Here is a 24,387-nt window from a genome sequence, read left to right as displayed (position 1 = left end):
TATTGCCTTTTTTTCCTTAAACAAAATGAAAACATTTCAAGCTATTTTAAACACTTAAATTTGTATTTATAAAAATAACGTTATGCCCGATAGTTTATTTCTAAACTCAATTTCTTCAATTATTTTAGTACCCATTGCATGATAGTTAGTTTGTTGGACATCTCGCCAGGAATTGACAAATTCTACAAGTGTAATTCTTGTCATGAAAAGTGCTTTCTCAAATAAGCCGTTCGGATTTGGCTTAAAACTATAGGTCCCCTTCATCCTTAACAACAGTACTCACACACAGGAATGGATGAGAGTTGTAAGACAGTAGGCACTAGTTCTCAACGGACTGCTGCGCCATCCAATTTATTTACTTATAAAATTCTCTTATAGCCTGCTCCATTTTGATAAAGGCAAATTATGTATTTCCTAGATTTATGTTTTATGAAAAGTCAAAACAATGAACGCATTCAGGAACAAAGAAAATCTCAATTGGATGTTTCGATTACTTAAGTTTGGGAGAAGGAACAAGTGACTAATGACGAAGCATATGGTGCTAGATAGATAGATAGATATATAATTTTATTTTCAAAAAGATTCAAAACAAAAATGAGTATTTCTGGTTTAAAATTCGTTTTGACAACAACTTTAAGTTGCCTCTCAGGTTAAAAAATATTTTAAAGTATATAAGCCTAGTAAGTAGATTAAGTTATATACATAAGTTATGAAAATTCGCTTAACAATAAGATTGCGATATTTTATTGACGCTTTTAAGAAGTAATAAAAGTTTGACTAGCAGTAGCCATTAAGAACGTTGAGAAGTTGAGAATGAAAATAGCATGCCGCTGCCAAGAAATTGTCTTCTATACGTTTTGAATACTGGGCAGGTTCCAATGAAGTGCATGGTATTTTCCGATTAATCCATATTACATAATGTACATATTTCATCTGTATCTTTTAAGAAGGCTCTTCCATTGATATTAATGAGCTCGCAGCGAGCTTTAAAAATTATGGAAATAATATGAGGTGAATTGGAGTCATCAAAGTAGTTCGATATGCCATGTTAGAAAACCCTTCGGTAAACCTGTTTCAATGTGCAGAGCATTGTTAGGCGTATTATCGGTCAGTAATAAGCATCTTTTCATGAAGAAACGCTGCAATTTTTCGACTTGGTTGTAATCGGTTGTAATGGTAGTTGGACGGTATTGCCTCGCACCAGTCTCGACCACGTTGAATTAATGGAATTTTTAGATGCCCCCAATCTGTTTAGATGCTCATTATAAGACATATTTCAATTAAACGCTAAGCCAAGATATTTGTATTAAATAGGATCATCTTGAATTAAGAAATAAAACTATTTCCGACTTATCGAGATTTATTTCAAGATTCCATTTCAAACATAAACATCAACTTGGTCAAAATTATAAATCATTGAATTCAGTAAGTCCCTAAACCTCGTTGCAATTTGGAAGGATTATCTGACAACAGTACAATATTGTCCGCACATAAGAGAGGCCGTTAATTTGAAGATCGTCTAAAACAATACTAATTGGAAGTTCCGCATGAAGATCATTAAAAAACAGATCGAAAAGAAGAGAGCTAAGTCTGACAAACACGAACCATCCCAAACAGCTCTAGTAGTACCCTTATAAAGAGAATTTATAGTAGCCAGCATCTTCGAAGATATTCCGATCAAAAGCAGCCTTAAGATCGATGAAAAAAGCGTATAGTTTCTTGAATTATGCATGAACGATTATAAACTTGGTCCACAGTAGAATAGTTGGTTCTATATGCAGCTTGAAATTCATTGGTGATATTGTTTTTTCTAACCAAGCTGACAGTCTGTTCGAGAGAACTGTAGTAAACAGCTTATAGAGCGTATCAAGAAATGAAAGTCCTCTTTAATTTGACACAACATCTGTATCTCCCTACTTGAACAGTGGGTATATAATTGATTTTCTGAGATGATGGTAGCGTTGCAGTTTCAAGAATCTCGGTGAATAACTTATGTATTCCTACAATAAGAGATGGACATGCATTTGTATTAAATTCATACGGTATTCCATCAAAACCAGCTCTTTCAGATCTTTTCATGAAGATATAGCATTCATTTTAAATATCATTTTAATACAATTACTTTTACAGACATTGTGGTTTTAAGCGACTGTCCACGTATTTGCTTAGCAATCTTGCACCACTCTCTTGTTTTTTCGTTTTACATAAAATGCTATATTTTTTGTTAGCATCATAGTTGTTTCCAAGACATATTTCCGAGGTTTAGTTTTCTGAAGGATTCAAGGTGTTTAAGAGCATTGTTCCTGGCTATAAAACAAGCTAAATCAAAGCTGAAACTTAACATTTTGTTGCATTGGAGCTCCGTGTTCTTCATAAATACAGCTTATGATTGCTTTGCAGCGTTCTTCAATTAAATCTATTGGTATTATGATGGTGGATACAATTGACTCGAGTTTATTGTTATAAGCAACACCTCTTCGGACATACCATTTTATTTTATTGATACCTCTTTGGCTGGTATTTTCTGTTGTTACCTAATGAAGATTTTGGGGAACAAATTAATGGCAAGTTACACAATCTACACTAAAATCTTCAACCATATTAGAGATTGCTTACGAAGGGCAAAAGTAGTCAATCACTAAGAAACCTCTACTACGTAAAAAAGTATTTTCACCAGTTTTGTCACTAAACCTTCTGCCATTAAGAATAAATGCACCAATATCATCAAGAAATTTAATAAATTTGGTGCAGTTACTGTTACAGTTAAATTTTTTGAATATTTTCTTTCCATAATCGACGATGTAGGAATCAAGTTCAAGTCCACTTGTGACTGTTCTCACATTAAAATCCCCAGGATGAAATTATTGGATGCGAACTCAGAATTGAAGTTTTTAAGAAGTGTAAAGTCTCTTTTCCAATGACTACAATTCAAGTAAAAAGGTATTACATTTAGTTGTTCTCCAGCGAAACATCCTTTCATCGTAATCAAATCATTCGTTGTTACAAACTTTAGTTTATATATGAACTCAATACTTTTCTTATACCCAAACAGGTTTCCACCACTGGCTCTTCCAAATTTTAGCGTGTTTGTGGCAGATATGGATTTAACTTATACCCTCGAAGTATTTCTCATAATTTTTAAAATGTTCAGATAAAACAAAAGTTGGTCCTATGATTCTTTATTGTTTAGTCGTTGTTTTAAATCGTTTATATTTGCATTGTTTGTTCTAGTAATATCAGACCTAAACTTACTTTCCAATTTCAAATTGGCGTCTGCAATTATCAACTTCTTTTGTGTTGTCTGGACTGCAAGACTGCGCAGATTAAGTTTCAACATCATCTCTGCTGCACTTTTGCCTGTAGTTTAACTTTTTGTCTTACGACATTGCATAAGAAGCCTTTGTAGTTTTGTGTAAAGGTCGATTGCATCATTTGTGGCAGATCCTAATGTGTTTTTAAGGATTTGAACAGACTGCTGTTCTTGTCCGTTTCTTTGAACTTTTTCGTGACATTTGTTCCGTTATCGGACACTATAGTTTAGAATCTGGAGAAAATTTTTCTCATCGATCGTATTGTAAAAAACTAGTGATCCTACTTATTTAAAAAACCACTTCGTCTTTGCGTCCACCACGGTTCAAGAAGTAACGTTCAATAAATGGTTCCCCGAAATCTATTTGAAGCAGTTACCATGGTTGGGCTAAATCGTCAAGTGGTGTGATAATGACGTTTTTGTTCGTTCTTTTAGAACTTTGGAACAATCCCCTAGCTTCTCACTAACACCTCGATATCGCTATCAATTCCAATCCAATAGCAGTAGCTTCTTGCTAAAGCTTTTATTTTCATGAAGCCAATCTGTGCTGCATGTTACTGATTTAAAACTCGTCTGCGCATTGTATGGGGAACTAATATTTGTAGTCCACTATGAATACACCCTTCAAATCATTTCGCTCTCCATTTGCTTAAACGATGGTATTTCGCGAACTTGCTCCTGGCTGTAGGAGTATCCAAAGGGAAGACAATTCCTTGTCACGCTTTGTTTCTTTAGCTAGATAAGAAGAGTTGATATATTTCGTAGGTAGCATTATCATATCTGTACTTTTGAGTTAAAAATGGAGATCTGGAAAGAAAATCGGCATTAATATTCTCTTTTGAACCTTTGTATTTGATTGTATAGTTAATTCCGTTAATGAATTGAGGGTAATGCAACAATTGGCTTATTTTTATTTGGGTGAAATATTGCAGTCAATGGCCGTTTATCTTATAAGCGAAAATTCCTATAGCAGTTATAAAAGAACTTGTGTAACCCCCAGTAAATTTCTGTAGCCTTCTCATCTTACTCACTGTTATTAGCCTCTGACTTGGATAGACTCCTGCAAGCAAAAGAAATCAGACGATACTTGTTCAATTTTCATTATTCTATTTTTAATTTAATTGTATTTTTTCGCATGTATGTAAGTGTTTATCAACATTTTGTATCTCTGTCCCCTTTTTCTTTTTTCTTTTAAGGAATCGTCAAAAACAAAGTTTTTAATCTAAACCTAGGTCCCTAGTAGGTGGAGGGAATAGGTTATTTCAACCCATATTAAGAATTGCAAATCTTATGTGTATTAGATTACGCATTAGTGGCATACTTTGTGATTTGACATTATTCAAGAATGCTTTTAACACCAACATTTGCTTATCACACTCAATTGTAAAAATTTGAAGGCCAAACAACAAGGATGTGTATCTAGAAACTAATTTGACAGGAATCTAAGCGGGTATTTCCATCAACAAAGAATATAAATCCATAAAAGGTCTAAGGCACATTAGCATTCATACAAATGAGAACTAGTTTCGGAGACAGACTAGAGTCCTGGGGCACACCACTTTGTATGAAGTACATACAGTTTTTGGTGATGTCTTAAAATTTAAAAATTGATTTAAAATAAGAAATGCACTTACAAACTTGCATAAGGTGGTGCTACAGTCCTGTGTGAACTAAAGCTTCACCCAACAAACTTCTCCAAATCTCCACCTAGCTCATTTTCTTGCTAGATGGCTCACAGTGCTTCTGCACCGTATAGAAGAGTGGAGATTATGATAAAGGTCAAATAGCGAAACTTTGATTTATAGAGGAAGGCCTTACACAATTGCTTTCTTAGCCTACAAAAAACAGTTGAAAAAAGTAATTTGCTTTCAGCGCTGGTGTTGTTTTCAAGGACGATGTTTAAGAAATCGCATGACAGCGCATCACGTTGTCTAAAAAAATTTGACGTTGAAAAGTCCTATTAAGTTGTTTCCAACACAATCTTTAAGGAGCAGCGGTATTTCTCCATGGTTATTCTGCACAAACTAGACATGGCCCTATTGAACTCGTTCCTGTACATGCTGTCATATGCGGCCTTGAAACCTTCTTGGGTTGATCCAGTACCTGCCGTAATGTGAATATATGATTGACTGTGGAAATATAAAATGTAATTATATCGATTTCTTCAAAATGATGTAAATATTTGCTTTACTGAGTTCAATAATTATGAAAGTGGTAAGTATACTGAAGTACTCAAAAAAAGCTTCTGTACTTAGATAATTGTAATTAAAGTCTTAAATAACCTTTTAAAGCAGAAACGTAGATGGATTTTTACAAAACATAGAGAAAGAAGAAGATTTAATTGTTGGGAAAACGCTGTTTACATCAACTTTGAAAATGCCTTCCAAAATAAGGCAGATGGAAAGACTTAAAGGGTGGTAAACCTCTTAATTTGTTCATTCAACAAAGTAATTTTTTTCATGTCATATTTCAGTACCCTTGCAACATAGGAGTACAAACAATTTTGTCTATAAAATTAAGAAGCTTTAAAGTAGGGGAAGGAATGATATGGCTGTGATTATGTAAAAAACAAGTTTTACATTTCTTGGAACTAGAAATTCGCAGCTCCAAAACAATCATCTGATATTTATTAGGCTATAGTACGCTTCCAGCATATTTATCAATGCAAGTGTTAAGAAAAGAAACATGTGAATTTATCCGCAATGTGTTGTTGAGAACTTAGTTTCAAATATTTTTATATTGTTTTGAGACATCTCCTTTCATTACGTTTACGACTTCTTCACAGTTTTTGAACAATTCAAAAATGTCGTTTAGTAGGTATCTTAAACTTTTACCTTTTTCCGCATTTAAGTCGTAAGTGAATTAGATAAATAATGGATTTCCAATATAAATTTGATTTATAAAAATCTTTTGCGGTTCAAGGAAAAGCCATCACAATCTGTGACTGCATTAATAGAAATTTTGGCACAAAAAATTTGCAGATCTGACATAATGGTCTTATCTGACTTGAGGTTTTAGCAAGTTTGGAATTTATTTAACAGTGCCAGGGTTAAAACAACAGTCTAAACTTAAACCATTCACAGATTCACCTAAAATATCAGGAATTCGAGTTCGCTTTGCAGCAAACTTAGTGCAAAAGATGAGGAATTAAAATTTTGTGTTAATTTTGATGCACGATTTTCTGTAAACCTATGACTTCTTGACAAATTTCGCCCATTCGTAACTTTTTTGGTGTTTTTTCAACTTTACTTTTAGGTCATAAGTGAATTGGATATAAATAAATGTGTTTACACTTAAGATTGAATTCGAGGTTGAATTTTGATGATTATAGATTCATCTAATTAGTGTCAAAGTTTAATCGTTGATTTAATGCTATATTCATGCGCGCGACATCACACGCGGCCTTAATGATGCTAAACCACATTTCAACCTTGAACCACAAAAATCTCTTCCTATTGATTGTTACCTATACCCAGAAGGCATTTTTATTTGAGGTTAATTTAATTTTGAATCATAAAACAATCCACTGTTTTTCTATCCATCATCGCATGCACTCAGGGCACTCTTGTATAAAGAAAGTGTTTTCTTTGACGTCACTTTATGTGCTGTTATTACATGATGGTCTTGCTGATGGCTTTAATACTCTTGATCATGCAGAAACCGTTTAGCAAACAAATAATAAAATAATTTGCATTTTAAACAAAAACAAAATAAAAAATAATAAAATAGACTTCAAGCCCCATTGGACTTATGAGTGCATTGTGCGCCGCGCCACACATCGAATTCAGATCCGTCTTTTTAGCCGCAGCAATGAAAGTGTCAAGTGCGGTAAACGAACGAGAAATGATTTAAACAAAAAAAAAAATATAATTATGATGAAAGAGCCAAGAGGCTCTCTTGTGTTATGATAAGACTCTTGCAACTTGATGATGATGGTATAAAAATAATAGTATGCATTTGAAGTTAATGGCACTTAATTGTTTTCACGGTTGAGTGGAAGGGCTATTTGTTGGAAGGAGATGGGGAGGAAGGCTATGAATTAATAATGAAGCCAACAATACTTGCGACTCGTAGATTTAACGTCTGTTAAGTGTTAAAGACTGAAGAAGAGTCGTCCATGTAATTTTTTTTTGTAAGAAAACTAAAAAAAGAAAATAAAACCCACATGAAATTGCTTGAAGTTTTGTTAATTAGTTAATTTTAATTTTATGCTTATTTTATTTTTTTTATTTATGTAAATGGTTTAATTCATTTATTTTTAAGCCTCTTCTAAGAAAACTAGAAATTACTTTCTATGTGAACATTAACCATTTGTATGGGGTTTTATTAATCTAATATACACGTATTATCACGCATTGCTTTATTATTATTAACAATCAATATGTATAATAAAAATTATGATTTTGAGGTCGTACATTTTTTGTAATTTGATTAAAATCTCTATAATTATGTGTACTGTATTCTCATCTCATATGTACCTACTGTGCATACTTAATAAAGCTATAAGACGTTTATAAATATTCCTTAGAAGATTATCTTTAAGATTTAAGTCAATCGTGACTTTGAGATGGTCTTAAAGTGGGACATATAATTTCTAGAAAAAAGACTAATTAAAATGTGTCATACACTTTTATCCGTCCGTTTTACAGGTATATGTATCTGATAAAAATAGTTGAAATTTAATTCATTAACTTGATAAATTCCTACCATTCTCATATGAGAATAAGATGATAAATTCATATTGAAAGCAATTGTAACTGGCCCGATTTGTAATAATGAAAAATAAGACGTTTCATATTTTAAGTAATGAAGTTCTTGGCATCTGGTAATTTTTTAGCAAAATCCAATCGACAGTTTGATTTTTTTTAAATTAAAGGTTGCAATTTATCAAGTTTACCTTCTCAAATGTATCACGTTCCTTACTTTAACGAACATTTTATGACGGAATCAACAAAATTTGACATGAAAGTTGTAAATAGTTAAATGTTAATTTGTTGCGCAAAATCAATCATTTCTAGCAACAATCCGTTGAAAACTAGGGCCTAGTGACTTACAAATCTCAACCATTCCATTGTGCGGGTAATGTTGTCAGGGAGGAAGGACCCACAGTTTTAAGCCGGATCCGAAAGTCTTATTTGAGAATTATTAGTTAAGAACAGTACCTGTAAAAAAAAAACTTAAGATTTCAGAGGTAGGGTTTAAACCCAAGAACGCTAGCATGACAATCCAATGCAAAAACCATCACGCTACGGGTACTATAGCATTTTAGTAAGTTATTCAAAATCAAGCTAAAATAAGACTGAAGTTAGCTTAAGAACATTGCTTACTTAAAGTGGCGTTTCAGTCCTGTCTGAACTAAAGCCTTACTAAACAAGCTTCTTAATCTAGCCCATCTAGATGTCTCAGACTTACTTACTTACTTACTTAAGGTGGCGCTACAGTCCGGGACGGACCTGGGCCTCAACCAACATGCGTCTCCAGCCAGCTCGGTCCCTAGCTAGCTGTCTCCAGTTTCGCACGCCAAGTTGGTTGAGGTCTGGTTGGTGCGTTGATGTCCATCCGCTCCACATGACCTAGCCATCTAAGCCGTTGGACTTTAATTCTGCTAACTAGGTCAGTGTCGCTGTACAGCCCGTACAGTTCGTCGTTATATCGTCTCCTCCATTCTCCATCTATGCGTACGGGACCAAAAATCACCCGAAGAATTTTTCTCTCGAGGCATTCTAAGACGCTCTCATCTTTCTTTGACAGGGTCCAGGCCTCAGCGCCATAAATGAGAACCGGGATGATGAGTGTCTTATAGATGGTGATTTTACATGCTCGAGAGAGGACTTTACTTCTCAATTGCCTTCTAAGTCCAAAGAAGCAGCGATTTGCAAGAGTTATTCTTCGTTTGATTTCAGCTCTGGTGTCGTTGTCTGCATTAATAGCGGTGCCTAGGTAGACAAAGTCCTTAACTACCTCAAAGTTATAGCTGTCCATGGTGACGTTTTGTCCAAGACGTCGTCGTTCAGTGTCCTGATGTCTCCGACTGCGTCATCCAAAAAGTGGGGGCTTTACTACTCAATTACTTTCTTAGCCTATAGAAACAGCGGTTAGCAAGAGTATTTTTTCGTTTGATCTGCAATGTCCTTGACTAGCTCAAAGTTACATCTGTCGATGGTGACGTTTTGACCAATACTTTTGAAAGATAGTGCATCTTGTGTTAACGTGGGAGCCCTACATTGTTCCTTTGAGGACGATTCGTAGGAAATCGCATAACAGCACATCACCTTGTCTTAAGCTTTTTTTGACATCGAAAGACTCTGTTTAGTTGTTTAGAGGTTATGAAGCAGCGTGAATTCTTCCACACTGCACAAACAGTCGAGTTTGGTAAGTTTGCCAAAACTAGACATGGCCTTATACAGTTCGTCCCTGAACATGGTGTCATTTGCGAGGATCTGCTGTAATGTAAATATTTGATCGACTATGGACTTTCCTGGTTTAATACCAAACTGACGAGGCTGTTGACGGTGGGCTTTTGACGTTCACATATTACTGAAAAAAATATTTTGTAAGCAATGTTAAGTAGACTGATTCCTCTATGATTGGTGCAGTTTAGGGGGCCTCCTTAATTCAGTATTGGGCAAAACAATACTGAGGTTGCATTCATAGGATATGTAGATAGGTGCATGCTCCTAACCAAATTATCTCCAGGTGCCTTGTAGAGCTCGGCATTCAAGCCGTCTACTCCATCGGCTTTTTTAGACTTGAGCTTAGATATGGCAATCTTTACTTCTTTACTTTGTCTGTCTTTCGTTGTCTATATTCGTTTCGTCTTTGCCGGTTTATAGTCTGCAGAATTCTTCCATTGCGGTTCCACTATGATATTTCCACTTTCGTCTTTGCAGCCGTCGCCGTCGGTCGGTTCTACGCTTCTCATGCTCTCTCTTTTTCATTCTAAGAAGTCAGTATTGCTCTCTCGTGTTCTATAGATAGACTCTTGCTGCTTTCGGTGTTGCATTGTTTTACTGCTTTTTCCGGTCGATTCCTAATAATACCAGGGCTTTTTTCTTGGTTACTGCTTGAAATCCAGGATGTCAGAGGCAGCTTATAATTGTTTTTGGGGCAGAATAATTCCAAAGAGGTAATTTTTTAATCGGTCGGAGAAGGATTTGGCGATCACTTGTGATTGTAGCCGTTCTACGTTGTATCTTATGCCAGTGTCCCACTGTTTTGCCTTTGGTCTATTGCAAGCCAATGTTTGCCTTTCGGAAAGTTCAGAAATCTATGGTGCTGGAAGCGTGTCTAACGTCGATCACAATATGGTGAGTCTTGTTGACGCACATTGATCTAGAGAGTCGTCAAGGACAATTTTAATATCGTAAGCACTGGTCACATCCTTTAATATAAGAGCTCGAAGAAAATATCTTTGGTGTTGTCATCGTCATCTGTGGCACATATAAGGCAAATGTTCCCGAATTAAGCGTTTTTAGTTTTATCTTTTTGCATTTTCTAGATGGCGGTCGAGGGCCTTCCCCAATTCTTCGACTGCACGTGGTCTATTAAGGGATCTTTCAATCCACGTGCATATCCGAAGTTCGTTGTCCTTCAGTCTTTTATGCGTGGGCTATCAACAGTAAATTCTTTCGTACCCAAGGATTGTGGAAGATTTGCAAGTAGTTTTTCTTTACGTGGTCGGGAATTCTCCCTAAAGCACGACTTTAAGGACCCGTACCTTTATTAAACACCAAGGAGAGTCTGCATTAACACCTTAGCTTATTAGTTGGCTTATAAGTAGTTTACTTTCAACCTAACTGGAACTGTAAACGCCAACGTTGAATCCATATCGAAAATTCCTCCGTTGCCGTCTGGATGAAAGGTGAGGTGCCTTAGTGGAAACACCTTTTCACCCTCTCTTGTTTGCTACCCCAATTACTTTTCAATGGGGTTGGAACCAATCGCCTTTTGAGGAACTATACGCACCCGATCTTAACAGCGGAAATTAAAGATTAGGAATTAGAAGACAAAGGTGGGTTTTTGAGAAAAAACCTGTAGACGTTTGTGTCCTCTTAAATGCATGTGTCTTCCATTTCTGTGTTATTATCTGTAAAATAAAACTTATTTTATTTCAAAATTTTTGATTCAGATTCTAGATACCTTAGATCTCCAAGAAATATCAGAATTTTTAGTTAAAAAATGGGTTAAATGATAACTAATACGCCTTTGCCTTATATTTTGCATCATTTTTGGAAAACATAACGGCTGCTAGTAGTGGTTTTAAGGTCTTTTGAAAGACTGGCTTGCTGTACGTGCAAGTTAAAAAGTTATGTAAGTAAGTTATTTTATCTCATATGTCAAAAGATGGCAGTTTCAAAAGTGACATCCACTGACATGAAAATTAATACACTTATTACAGAATTGTTTAAATGAATTTGTTTCTCATGAAAATGTTCGAAAAATGTATAATTGTTTATGATTTTTGACTCGAAATCCTCTGAAATTGGTCAAATTTTTTTTTTTTTTTAAATAATTCTTCCTTCAGAACAACAAGTAAGTTGAGTTTTCTGCATCCCAGAATCATTTTTTTAAAAATTTTATTTGAGTTTGTATTTATTTATTTCTTAATCAGAATAACTGGTTGAAGAATAAGTTAATAAATGTAATATTTATGATTTATCGATTTTTATAAAATTAAGGTATGACTTATTTTCTCATTCTTTTAGTTTGGAAGCGTTTTCTTCTGAATTTTGTTTTTAAAATTTAAGAAATAGCCCCATTCATTCCTTTTAATATTTTCCTAAACATCCAAGGACTATAATTGTTGTATGTTTTTATACAAGAGGCATATTAAATGGTTCCCAAAAGTTTTGCAAATCGTTTTTTCTGGCACACGCAACTTAAGTAATATGGGTTATAAAACGATTTATTTTATTTTCCCATATTAAGAACCGAAACCCAAAATATAAGAACATATATGTAAGAGGCATCCTTTATGAACTTTAAAGTAGGTTCACTTAACCATTCCACCATACATTGCTCATTTATCTCATTTATCATTTTTGACCTTTTTAATGGTAAAATATAGTAAGTATATTGTGTTACATAATAAGTCCTTTTTCAGACAATTTATTAATTTCAGTTTTATTGAAATTGAAATTTTATTGTTGAAACCATTTAGATGGCTTCAAGTAGGGTTAAATGTATAAGTAATTTGAATCCAACCTATATTTTATAACATACAATAATGCCCTTATAACTTTGATAACTTGATTTTTATTTCGTATGTTGTTCATAAATATGTTTAATAAGTTATAAGAAGTTATCCCGTAGGTATTCTCTTTTTACAAACAAGCTTAATGGCTCCGTATTTCTAAGACTTCTTTCGTGGAAATCATAAAACTTTATATTATTTCTTTTTTTTTTATTATGAATTGGGTGCAGACTGTTTTAAATATGATAGCATGCTAAATCGTTCGTAATTAAGTTTTCGGGCAAAAACATGTAGGAATTTACTCTTGAAGTCATATTATAGAAACCGAAATCATTTACAAACTTATGTGCCTACGAATTTCTCGTATAATGTGTATTGTTTAAATTGTATGTACATGTACATAGATAAAATGTTTTTAGGTGTGACTGGTGGACGTAAAGAGACAAAAAGAACAGTCGACGTAAAACATTTTAAGGCCGATTATAAGTGGATAAAAATGAAAACTCTCTTTGCAAACATGAACGTGAGTTTGATGATGAAGTTAGGTTTTTTTTGTGTTGTATTACTTATTTTATTTGTAAAGCACTTTTGTCTGTTATTGTTGTTGACATATGTAGGCTTGCCGTTCCGTTGGGAGAAATTGATATTCAAAAAAACATATTCTTTGACACAGAAAACTATAGGCTCTATATATTATATACAAAGGGGTGCATTATTGTTGTGTGTGAAGTTAAAATATATATACTAGTTGAGTGTATCTCTGTTCTTCCTTTAGTTTACTCTTTAATCTATTTCATATTTGTTTAATCAGTTCCACATTCTTGATGTGCAGCTGAGAAAATAATCTCTTCTTATGTTTTCTTTAAAATTTAACTTAAAGGTATGTTAGGTTAGGTTAAAGTAGTTGTCCGTAGTGGATAAGGACATACCTAAGCCAGTTTAATGTAAATGTTGAAGTCTTCTTCTAAGCTCAATGACTGATTATGTAAATATGATTGAGATCGTTTTAGAAGATTTCTTCTAGGTAAGTCTTGCGTTTTTGAGCTAGAGCATGTACAAAGGAGGTCTCTTCCTCATCAATACAGCTTTTGTAAAAGTCATTTGAGAATACGCATACTCTATCTATTAGACGGTGCCCGGTTATGACACTGATTATCGAACTTAAATGCGACCTGCTTAGAGATAGCAAGCATTTTGGGCGCTTTGTGTGTGTAGGCCAGATATTTTTCGTGGCCTGGCAAGTGGTGATGTTATTCCACCTGATGTTTGCCTTCTTCATAGCGTCTTGTTGGTTTACATGTTTCGGTTGCTATGCAAGTATTATCTTAACGTGGTAGAATAGGTTGTGCTGTACCATTTCTGTTAAGTTCATCTGCCTTACAATTCCCTAGAATGTCTCTATTTCCCAGCACCCAGAAAAGGTAAATACTAAACTGTTATGTTATCTTCCATTGAGATGATCGACAGTTATGGACTGTTATAGAGTCCAGAGATTTGATAACGACCTGACTACCTGAAAAAATACGGATATCAGATGTTGGTATCACGTTTTCTTAAAGCCAAGGCAAGACTCTAAGGTAAGAAGATAGTATTCCTGGAAAGGTGAGTATTATTGTAGAATGGTTCAAGTCGGGAGATGGGAATATATAAGATATGTAACATGGTCATGGTGTCTAAGCAATATAATAAATACAGTTGTAGTTGTATAGTCCAACTGTTCAAAATTTCTCGTCACTCGATAAGAGGTTTTCTGTGATACACAGCTAAGCTTTGTAGTGGTTGTCTTAAGCTATACCTCACTTCTTTTATTTATTACAAATATATTTCGGATGAATGAGTGGCACGGGGTTAACTAATTAAAAACATAGTTCTGTTTTGATTTAGAACTGATTCTACTTACTTCCTTAAGGCCATTAAATCACTGGTCAGTTATTATTAGATCAAGAAATATTTCCAAAATGGTTTATTCCATCGAACAGTTTAAAAGATTTATACATTGTATTAAAGAAAGTAACATTTGTTAACAACATATTTAAAAAGCTTTTAGAAGAGTTTGAAATATGGCAATTTAATCGAAAATACGTGCTTTGATTTGTATGAATCAGTACTTCGTCAAAAAAAAAGTTGTAAATAATATCAAGTCTAAAACAGAATGCCCCACACAAACCTTAATGATTCCAAAACTTTTATGTCATAATGCTTTGTGCAACTCACACTGGTGCAAGTGAAATTTAACCAATTTGGTACTATTTCACCTTGTTTGAGTACAATAATGGGTCTGATTTGTCAAATTGAAAATTTTGACAGTTCTCATTGTTTCAGATTTTTAGAAAGATGTCTGTGCGTGCGTGTGTACGTACGTTCGAACGTCCGTACATTCACGACGTTTTTACGTCGTCCATAGCTCGAGAACCAGAAGAGATATTGACTTCAAATAAATTGTGTTATACAGAAAATAAGGCAGACAAATTCAGAAAGGGCTCTCAAGAAAATTCCGTGAGTGTTTTTTTACTATAGCAGGTTAACCCTAAATATCTCACAAACAAATGACACTAATGACTTGAATTAAATTTTATATTATATATTGTAACGTGATAACAAACAACTATTAATTTGTGAAAAAAAAATCCAATTAACGGTTTTTTTTATAAATAAAAAAAAAACTGAAAAAAATGTATCACCTCCAAAATTTAATAGATACAATTGATCCAGAGATTTTATCTCTAAAACAATTTTGTTCAACGAAAAACAGCTTTCTCAACATCTGGCAAAATTTAGAGAAAAATCGAATAAACAGTATTTCTTACAAAAAATAAAAACCTAAACAAAACAATTACAAAAGTTCTTAAAAATTGTTTTTCGACTCAAACATCTTTTCAAAACTTTGAGATATTACCTTTAAACTAATTTTAGCTTTTAAAAAATATTGTTTTCAATATTCCGTAAAATTTTGAGAAAAATCGAATTGACAGTTTTTTTACAATAAAATAGAAACCTATCAAAAAAACAGTACTAAAACTTGGTAAAAATTTACTTTCGACTCAAATAGCTTTTCAATAGCTTGAAGTTTGTTTTCAAGCTTTTTTAATTTCACAGAAAATATTGTTATCGATATTAAGTTGTTTTTTTATAAAAATCCAACAGTTCGTTTTATCATAAAAAATAAGATCTACAAGAAATAGTAAGAAAATTTGATAAAAATTGATATTCGGTTCTTGATATCACTCAAATTAATTTCATTCATCCAATTTGTAAAAATTTAAGAAATGCTACTTAAATTGGTAAAAATTTGTTTTTAACTAAAAGTCTATTTAACAAAACAAAATTTTCAAACTAAACTATTTCTTTATATGATTTCTTTATTATATTGTTGGTAGTTTTAAAATTTAAATAGTTCAATTGAAATTTTTTTAACTCAACACGAAAACCTATACAGACTTTTAAGAAAGACAAATCGGCAGACGGGATGGGAAGTTATCAGTGTAGGTCGCATCCCAGCCTATTTTTGTATTCGTTTTAAGATTCACAATCTTGTTCTTCAATGGCTATTTCATTACGCTTACCACATTTGGTATTAAACAGGAGAAGCACTTGCACTTGTATAACCGTTGCAAATCGCTGCTTCTTTCGATTTAGAAGCAATTGGTTAGTAAAGTCATCAGGATTATATAGAATGCATATTATTCGTCCAAAGTTTAATTATAACCCCCATTTTTGGGCTGGTGCTCCAGTTACTTAGTTACATAAGGTTCTTGAATAGCATTAAAAAAACAGTGTTGAACCATTAACGTCACTTAAACATATTCTTAATGTCTATTTCCTACCACCCACTTTAACAGATATTTTAAGAAGTTATACTCTACTGAAATTACTTGCTGTATTCCTTCCGTCAAGGAGCTCAGGCGTTATACTTGCACTACTAGAATTTTTACTAGTATACCCTAGAATCAAACTTCAAACATCATTTCAAAAACAAAGATTCGTTCTTTTGCTAAACTACTTGAATGTGACACTCTGTGTCTTTCAAGCCAATGTGCTGTGCTTTGAATCCTTCTTTCGAAACCCTTTATTTATATATATTATTTGACCCACCCCTTATTAAAACATTTAACTGAGTATAGTACTTCCGAAACAATAAAATGCATTAAAAAAGTACAATCGCAGGAACTTTAATTAAGATTTAATCTTTAAAATAACAATTTAACCAACTTATTTTGTTGTATTTCCAAATATTTGTTGTATTTCCAAATAAAATTATTATTTTCAGTTATTTTTCATAAAAGCAGCACATGTTAAAGCGAACAACAATTGAACAACTAGAAAAGAGCGGAAATTGTCAATGGTCACCGTTTTGTTTTCGAAAACCGTGTAAAAAACAAAGCAAGAAATGTTCCGAACAAAATATTAACTGCGTGAGATGAAAGATACATTGTGCGCAAAGTGAAGCTAAGCCCGAAGTTATCGGCATTAAAACTGACTAGTGAGCTGGAAAACGAGCTCGGAAAGTCTTGCTCTGCCGAAACTATAAGACGCATTTTGAAGAATAACGGATTTAATGGAAGAGTTGCTCGAAAAACGCCAACAAGATAAATTGAGACAGTCGTTTTAGGTTGGTAAAAGAACACATTAGAAAGGATTCTAGCTTTTGGGGGCAAGTCATATTTGCGGAGGAGTCAAAGTTAAACATTTTCGGATCTGACGGGCGATATTATGTCTGTCGCAAACCAAATACAGAGCTCCAGGGCAAAAATCTCAGAGTGACTGTGAAACATGGACGTGATCACGTTATGGTTTGGGCCTGCATGTCAGAAGCCGGAGTTTGGAAGCTGGAGTTCATTGAGAGTACAATGGATAAATGGTTTATCTCAATATCTCAACAAAAATTTGCTCCAAAGCGCAGAACAATTGGGCATAAGACAATCGTTTCGGTTTAATCAAGATAATGACCCGAAACATACTTCAGGAATTGCCTAAACATGGCTGACTGTCCCAAATTTCAATTTCAATGTTATAGAAAACCTGGTGTCCTTTTTGGATACAAACATTGGAAAATGCTACATTTCAAACAAAAATAACTTCAAAACTTCATTGACTGAAGAATGGGCAAGAATCCCTCCAGAAACGACAAAAAATTTGTAGATTCTAATCAAAATCGGCTTAAGGCAGTATTAGAAGAAAAGGGTGAACATACAAAATATTAAAATTAACACCAATTTGCGAAATCTTTTTTTATTAAGTTTTTATTTAAAATGGATCAAATAAGCTATATTACTGAATAATTGATTTAATTTTGCTTTTGTTAAAAGCAAAAAAAAAAGAAAATTAGGTCTCGCAACAGTCCATGAAGAACCAGGTTCTAGTGACTTACAACTCTCAAACATTCCTGAGTGCGATTAATGTTGTTAGGGATGGAAGGGACCTACAGTTTATATGCCGAATCCGAACGGCTAATTTGAGAAAGCACTTTTTATGACAAAAATAACTCTTGGAGGATTTGTCAATTTCTCGCAAGAGGCAGTAGCCATGAAAAAAGTTAGGCAGCATAGGCACTGATTGAACCCAAGACCATTTGCATAACAGTCCAACGCAATAACCATCACGCTACGGGTACTACTTTTGTTTTTGTTATCTTGTTCACTTTTAATCTTAGTAAAATAAATGAAAAGATTTTGTTAACGTTATAACCTACTGAACCTTTCAGCGTTTTCATTTTTCTGATACCTTTCTTCGCTTAAGAACTATTCTTTCATAAGTTTAATAATATACGATAGGTCAAATAAGCTGTAAGCCACTGTAAATGGTCTAACCGTACTTGGGTGTAGTGAACTCAGTAGCCTATCAAATGTATAAAAGTGTTAGTGTGGTTTTATAAACAGTGCAATGATTTTAAAACTGTCACAATAATCACGTCAATATTTTAATTCCTTGTTAATTTGTAGCGATTTAAAGCTATTTTTTGTTCAAAATGTAGATTGGAAGATTATGAGTTTTCTGTGGCATTTTAAACATATGTGTTTATATATTGCTAATAACATTTTTGCTTCTTTAAATTTCAAGATTGACTCCGATTGTATGATTTTCTTGAAATAGTCATCATTTACAAAAAAAAAACTTGGCATAGTTTCGAAACACTTGAACCAAATGTTAAAAATGACTCAAGAGAATTTACATTTTTAAACAAGAATTAAAAATTCTTATGTTAAATAGATTGAAGCGGTTTACATCATCCCTAATGGACTTCAACAAAAACTATGTGATACTCGTACTCTGTATATTATTTGTATACAAGAATATCCAAGAATTAAAATTTTACCAAACTTAATTTCACTTAAGTGTGTCTTCTAAATTTCCAGTATATCATTTCTCGTTTACTGCCTCTAGCTTGAATTACACACACAAAATAAAAACGATTTTTTTAACCAAAATAACTTTTTGGAATTCTTCAATACTAAACAAATTAAAATTAAAACTGCACCAAAAAGTATTTCAAAACCATTTTCTTAAAACTAACATACATCCACTGCAGTATGGTTGCTTTAACATTGAAACCATCTCCAAAGCACCGCTAGAAAATTTCAAAGTTTAAAAACAAACAAAAATTGTTCTAATTGAATTTTAGTTCGTATGGTTCCTAAAACTTTATAATTTTCTTTTCTTTTTGTATAATGTCGACACAAAATACATAAAATCTCTCAATTCTAAGATAATTCTAACACACTCAAACTGATTTCATGTGTGCATACTTAAAAAACATTAACAACACATGAAAAGCAAAAATTTTAAGAAAATTCATCTAGAAAACTGCCAGAAAAGAAGATTTAGTATGAAATAGCGATTTTTAGCTCAATTATCCAAAAATTTAAAAGTTATTAAAATATTTCACTAGACATCCTGTCTCCTCTGGATTAGGTAAATCGTCTGCCATTCAGAGCATAATCAACATGCAGAAACCTCAAATTAGCAGCTTTTATGTTGAACTTGTTTCTTTTTCCTCATCACACAAAATCTGGAATGTCCACTTTTTTTTTATTCAAAAACTCAAATTAAAAAATAAACCAAAACTTTGTTCAAATCCATTTCATAAGAATTAACTCATGATTTAAATCCAGAGCTCCGCCTTGACTCCATGCTATGCGTGCTCGTAACTCTTTTTCTTGGAAAACAAAAAAAAAAGACCATGGGTAGGGTACACATGGCGTATGAGTAATCTAAATAACGCTTTATGTGGCTTTGGCTTGTTATACGATTTCAAGATACTGTTTTCTTTTCTTTTTTGATTTTGTTTGTACTTTTGGCTTCAAGCTATGACAAGAAAATCACTACAATTAGCTTCACTCGTCTGAACTGGAACTTCGAAAAAAGAGTAAATATGTACAAAATTGACCAGTTACCGAACGTTTTAGCGTCTTGACCATAAGCATTTGTTGGTCTTGGTATGAGTGGTAAGTGAGACCGAACATTAAGTGCGAGTCTACTTTGCGGTATGATTGTTTGAGCCAGCTTTTTTTGGTATTTTTTTAACTTGTTGTTGTTGTCCGTCGTCTTTAGCAACAACGTGAGTTTATAGGCTTTCGCAGGCGCAAAATCATCATTGATTGTCATTTAGGCTAAACACACTGAGCACGATGCCGAAAGCCGAACCTACCTTGACTGTCAACCGTGTGAGTACCTTACCTTATAGCTTACCTTAACTTATACTTATGTACGTATGAGCGTCTCAGCGATAAAGCATCTCTCTCTCGGGCTTGGTATAGTTAACAACCATATAGACGTAAAAGGCGGCGGCGAGCGCGGCGACACAACTGAGCAACTGACGGTATAATTTTAATTTGTTTTTGCAGTTATATGGTTCGTTCGCTGCATTGCTTAACGGTTTCTTGTGTATTTTTCGCGTGAGAGTAAATATTGACGAAAAATATCGTACCCCCTCTTTCTTACCCTGTTGCCGCTGCTTCTGCTGCCATCATCTCGTCGTAGACGTCGCCGTCTTCGCTGGTCGTGGATTTAACAATGGTTAAACAATGTACGCCACTATAGCATATCAACTTAACACTATGCTCGTATGTATGGATGTATGCATGTATATGACGCTGAGCAATGAGGGATGGCAATAACTGTTTGTGGAGTATAATATGCAGTCTTTCGGTCTTCGGTATTTCGGGGTGGGGAGACATTGCGAGGGGCTCTTGAAGCTTGAGTTAAAGGCGTATACGTAATCACGATAACTCGTGGTTTGGTTGCTCTGCCTCTGCAACACACCATGCGACAAAAAACCAACAACCAAAAAGCGACTATTTTTAAATGTGGTATAAAAGGGTGCCAGTGTCCGGACAAGTACATCAAATCATTCTCACATCTCACTAGCGATACATCAAAGCAAAGCTCGATTGTTTTAAGTTTAGTGTTTTTTTTTACTTCTTCTTTAAAGTGAAGCCTTAAAAAAAATTAATATATTGTAAAAAAAAGCATCGTGCGGTTTTGAGATTAAAATACAACAACGAATAAAATTTAAATTAAAAAAATGAAAGTGTTTATTGTGTCTGTTATGCTGCTGGCTGCAGTCTCAGCTGCCCCAAGTGTTATCGATAACAAAATCGAAAGTGAAGGCACCCTATCGAGGGCAGCCAAATATCTTGGAGCCTGTTTTGAAAGTGATGATATAACAACTTGTCTAGCTGTCAAAGGAATAACCGCAATGAATCGTGCTGCAAGGAGTAATAATATTGTTGTTACTAATGGAATAACATTTAAAAGGTGTGAATTTTTGAAAATTATAACTTCTCAAAAAAAAAAGACTGTGATGACTGAGTGTGCAAAATAGTGCTAATTTTCAACTGACTTAATATTTCAAAAGCTTATATTTTAGTCCAAAATGTTTAAGAGAAAGATTTAACAATTTTTTTAGTTTGGAAAAATTTAGAAAATTTATAAATTTTGTACGAAAAAACGAAACATTGAACTTGACTAAAAATCTGAATCAAAAGTGTGTTGAAAATATTTAACTAATGTCTTCTGGATTATTAGTCAAGATGATAAAACAAAAAATACAAGAACTTTAACTAGTTTTAAAAATATTAAATTTATTGTAAGGAATAAGTAAAGTTGACAAATTTTGTCCACAGTTTCTTGTTCGTTCCGCAATTTTTCAAAATTTTGCATTCACAAATTTAAATTATTTATAAACTGTCAAATTTAAAAAAATAGGATTTTGATTTATAATTAGTAATTTTTTCCACAATTTCTTGCTTATTTCGCATTCTGTCAAAATTTTACATTAACAAATTTAGATTATCTGTAAACTGTCAAATTAAAAAAAAAAGATTTAGCTTTTTAAAATATTTGTAATCAAGTCAAAATTGATAAAAAAGTTGTACTTTAAATTTTAACATTAAATTATTACGACGTTTTCACTTTTTTGACGTTTTTACTTTGACATTCCCTAATATTTCGAAACTTATGTCAATTAATTATTTCTCTGGTGTTTAAAAGTCAGAATTTAGAATTTTTATCTACCTAAAAAGTTTTCTAAATCATTGTCACCTTTCAAAAATATCATCATGAACTTTACTGCTGATTGTAAAAGAACATAAGAACATTAAACATTCACGAAGATTTATATTTCAAATAGTTTTTTTCGATATTTTATGAACAAATATTTTTAAATGTTTAAAAAAATTAAAAATTGACAGACGATTTGCCCATCACTAGCTCCCATTACATAACTTATAGTGATGTGCAAATAACTAACGAAAATTTTGAAAGAGGTTGTGTTATCTCAATGAAAGAACGGCGACATTTTTTTATTCGAATTTCATTCACATATCATAAACATTTTCCTTTATTTTCTTGTTTTATATCAATTTTTTGTACTGTTATGTGAATTTAAACTAAATCTCTATCTATTTTCTCCCTTTCATCTTGTAATTGAATATTATGCAGAGATGCAGCAGTTCCAGTTGCACGCAGCGCCAAGGCATTGTCCGAAAATGACATCATGTCTGAACTACCCACCGAAGCTGAAGAAAGAAATGGACGTCTTATGGATATGGCTATGCAATCGGTTACAGATTTCTTCGGAACACACAACTTGGAAGTCAAGGTACCCACTGAGACTACTCAAGAGGTTGCCCGTGCCATTGAAGAAGGTAAGAAAAATACATCACAAACAAGTTTTGCCGCAACTATAACGTCAAACTATGCATTTCTAGGTCGTGGTAAGATGAAGAAACTCATGGGACCATTGATCTTGGCTGTTGGTGCTAAGTTGTTTGCCCTGGTGCCACTTATGTTGGGCGGTTTGGCTCTGCTCGCCACCAAGGCCATTGTTGTCGCTAAGATCGCTTTCCTTTTGGCCTTGGCTGTGAGTGCGTCGAAATTGTTCGGTGGAGCTGGAAAATTGGGCGGACTTGGTGGTATTGGAGGTGCTGCTGGCTTAGCTAACTCTGCCGGATGGCAACAACCTGCCCAGCAAGGCTGGTCATCGGGTGGTTCTTCATATCCATATGCCCGTAACTTAGGCGATTTGGAGGACAGTGAAGAAGATGCGCAAGAATTGGCCTTCAAAGCACAAATCCCAACCCAATAGATGATGTCCCATGGTGCAGCAGGAATCGAGAGTTGTGCCTTTTGTTTTTTAGTTTGTAGTTTAATTTATTTAAAAATAAAAAAAGAGATGCCGAGAAAAGTTGTTGAGAAAGTAACAAATTGTTGTAAAAAATAAAACTTAAAGAAAATTAATGTCATAAAAATGATAAAACTCATATAATAAATCTGACAGTTGTTGTTGTGCCAGTTTTTATTTACAAAATTTCGTTTTTATATATGTTTTTGTTTAGTTCTTCTTTTTCTCGTGAGTTTATTTAAACGAGGTCACCCTGTGTGTTTCTAGTTAATTACATTTTTGTAATAATAAAGAACTTATTTTTTTAAGTACATACATTAAATTTGTTTCACTTATTTGTTTATTTGAATTTAATAAAACAATATTTTTTTTCAGCAATTCAATAAATATTTAAACGTATTTTGAATAAGTCCAAAATTAATTGATTGCAAATTGTAAATAAATTAAATATTCATAATTTGAATAAATTTTGAAACCAATCTCAGGAGAATATAATGAAATTATAAATAATGAAATGGCCAGCAGGTATATTGAAGCCAATGATGGTGATGATGAAGCCAATGATGGTAATTTTGATGATGATTAAGTTGATGGCTTTAAAATTTCAGGGCCAAGTTATGTGAGGTAACTTTTTGATGATGAGAAAAAAAAAAGAAATTATGATTGCTTTTTGTGTTGCATTTAAGCTTATTTAAAAACACCGCCACCGCCGCTGGTGCCGTACCTCGTGCTGCTAATGATGTCAATGAACGCTTCTTCTTAAGATTATATCATTGTTTGGGTTTTGAATCTGATGACCCACTTAATTTGATTTAATCTGAGTAAATTAATGTCTTCGTTTTGAATAAAATTGTTGTTCAAGGTTGAAAATTAGCATTTTTTCGCTGGAGGTTTTAAGTGTTGATATTGATGCAGACGCGAGAGGATGAGTTGCTTTAAAATATAGAGTAATTTACATAATACAGCATCAATGAAATTGATAATGGTGTTAAATTTAATTTTATCTGATTGATTTGAATGACTAATTAAGTCTTATTAGAGCAAATTATATTAAAGTGAATGATTTAGAAAATTGTCAAATTAGCTTTAGCATATTTTAATTACATATATTAGGGAGGTGGGAAGGAGACAGGTAATAGAGAGGTGGTAAGTAAGTAACGACCTCCTAACATTTTTTTTTGTTTAATGTTCCTTTTTACAAAAGACGGTTAAAATAAAATGAAGCAATTATGGGCTACATTAAAGGTAACCCATGTAAATTTC

At 33.3% G+C, this 24,387-nt stretch overlaps 1 protein-coding gene across 1 annotated transcript; it reads left to right on the top strand.

The window, feature by feature from the left end:
* The first annotated feature begins 20,834 nt into the window (after positions 1 to 20,834).
* Positions 20,835 to 23,437, top strand: LOC129940389 (uncharacterized). The gene is made up of 3 exons (XM_056048704.1): positions 20,835 to 21,257; positions 22,443 to 22,648; positions 22,712 to 23,437. Exons 1-3 carry the CDS (start codon positions 21,025 to 21,027, stop codon positions 23,086 to 23,088), a joined length of 816 nt encoding a protein of 271 aa, XP_055904679.1. The 5' UTR covers positions 20,835 to 21,024; the 3' UTR covers positions 23,089 to 23,437.
* Positions 23,438 to 24,387: the final 950 nt, after the last annotated feature.

The sequence above is a fragment of the Eupeodes corollae genome, chromosome 1 (assembly GCF_945859685.1).
Source record: "Eupeodes corollae chromosome 1, idEupCoro1.1, whole genome shotgun sequence".
NCBI classification, from domain to species: Eukaryota; Metazoa; Arthropoda; class Insecta; order Diptera; family Syrphidae; genus Eupeodes; species Eupeodes corollae.
Note: the sequence above shows the minus strand (reverse complement) of the source record. Positions and strands in the feature narration are given on the sequence as shown.